The sequence below is a fragment of the Austrofundulus limnaeus genome, unplaced genomic scaffold (assembly GCF_001266775.1).
Source record: "Austrofundulus limnaeus strain Quisiro unplaced genomic scaffold, Austrofundulus_limnaeus-1.0 Scaffold2595, whole genome shotgun sequence".
Classification (NCBI taxonomy): Eukaryota; Metazoa; Chordata; class Actinopteri; order Cyprinodontiformes; family Rivulidae; genus Austrofundulus; species Austrofundulus limnaeus.
In genome coordinates this window covers 5,969-7,660 of record NW_013954997.1, presented here as the reverse complement: position 1 = coordinate 7,660, position 1,692 = coordinate 5,969, and the positions used below count along the sequence as shown (strand labels likewise).

The window sequence follows — 1,692 nt, the reverse complement described above, 5'->3', positions numbered from 1 at the left end:
GGTCTGGGCCTCCCTTCTGAAGCTGCTGCCCCCGCGACCCGACCCCGGATAGGCGGAAGAAAATGGATGGATGGATGGATGGATATATATATAACATATATAGACGCACACACACACACACTTTCAAACTGTCTCACCTTGATGACATCTCTGATTTGTGCTCTGATTACTGGACCCAAGATTCCAAGCTCACTCCTCCGTTGTTTTGGCTCTAGCTTTTCAGTGAATGATTCATTTGTAAATAGTGTGTATACTGCCTTYGTGTACTTGGCACCAATACGCGTTGATGTCCGCTCCAAGTACTGAAGCTTGAAGTCTCTGAATAAAAAGAAATCTATTACCAGGACTCAGAATGAAAAGAAAAGGTGCTCTTTAAGAATATACCAGAAGATCATGTCTGAAATATTTGAATTGTTACAGTAAAATTGCTCACTCATCAGTGTGTTCTTGTAAGTTGGGTGCATAGTCCCAAAGAATTTCTTCCGCAGCTATATAGTATGTCCACTCTTTGCTTTGTCGTTGTTCAGCAATTGTCATTTTTCGCACCGGTTCCTCAAAGCCTTCACATTTCTTTACATCCACAAAACCATGCATACCAACTACAGCAATGAGAATACACTTATTGTCTTCCTGTTGTRCCAAAGAAATATCAACGTGCTGTGGAAGTGTTCATCTCAAAGTGTTTAGAAAAGCCTACCTTCTATGTGCTTGAAGGTGTGTGAGGACAGTAGCCAGCGACCTGTGTGTGGAGCCACCAGGCTGATGGTAGCMGACGAGCCACTGATCAATCCCACTGAAGACAGTTTGTGGCCGTTCTGGATCAGCACTTGTCCATTCATATGCACTGAGAATACTTCAGGCTCTGAGCTCATGCCAACCAGATGCAGACTCACAGAGGCATGAGCACACATTCTAACATCTTAGAGCAAAAAGAAAGTTCAAGGTCAGCTTCCTATGTTTCAGTCAAAGCATTACTGACTGTGCTGTAAGCACAACAGCTTCACAGTCAAGCTCTGTTTACATAAAGAGTTATTTTATCAAAACACACAAGAAAATTAGGGCCACAGTGAATTATTATTTTCAGAAACCTACSTTTTTCCTTAAAAATCTGAGTTAAAAGGCAGACTTCTGACTTTAATCATATGGAATGGGTTGTATCAAAGCATATTATGTGTTAGGCCCAGTCAAAGTTCAGACTTATATATAAATCTGTAGCACTTGAAAACTGCTGTTTACAGTCTTCATCCTGTCTGATGAACTTCAGCTATTTTGCAAGGAAGAATGGGCAAAACTTTCAGTCTCCAGTTGTGTAAAACTGGTAGAGATAATGCTTGAAAAGACACGCAGCTTGAAATGCATCCAAATGTAGTTGTACAAACAGTTAACTCGGTGGGACTAAACACAAATCAATGCCAAACTTTTCAGAATTTTATCTGTAAAATCTTATAGCTTTAAATTATTTTATTTCTTGTAGCGGTTTGTTTAAATATTTAAAAAACATAATAAATCACCAAACCAGTCCATCTGAACAACTACAGGAAAAAAATACAGAAATAAAATAATACAGTCTTTAAAATCCTGTCAGTGTCAAAAAGACAAGGCATAGACTGAAAAAAGTGTAGGTAGAAGCCTAAGTTTTTTATACCTTCACTAAAATCAAATCAACATCTTTCTTATATATTTTATAAAATA

The 1,692-nt window shown here is 38.5% G+C and overlaps 1 protein-coding gene across 1 annotated transcript in view; it reads right to left on the bottom strand.

The window, feature by feature from the left end:
- Positions 1-1,692, bottom strand: part of f5 (coagulation factor V) — a gene marked incomplete at both ends in the record, with an annotated part of 25,310 nt that overhangs the window by 18,436 nt on the left and 5,182 nt on the right. Inside the window, 3 exon segments of the mRNA XM_013999969.1 lie at positions 138-318; positions 434-599; positions 698-919. Coding sequence (XP_013855423.1) covers positions 138-318; positions 434-599; positions 698-919 — 569 coding nt within the window.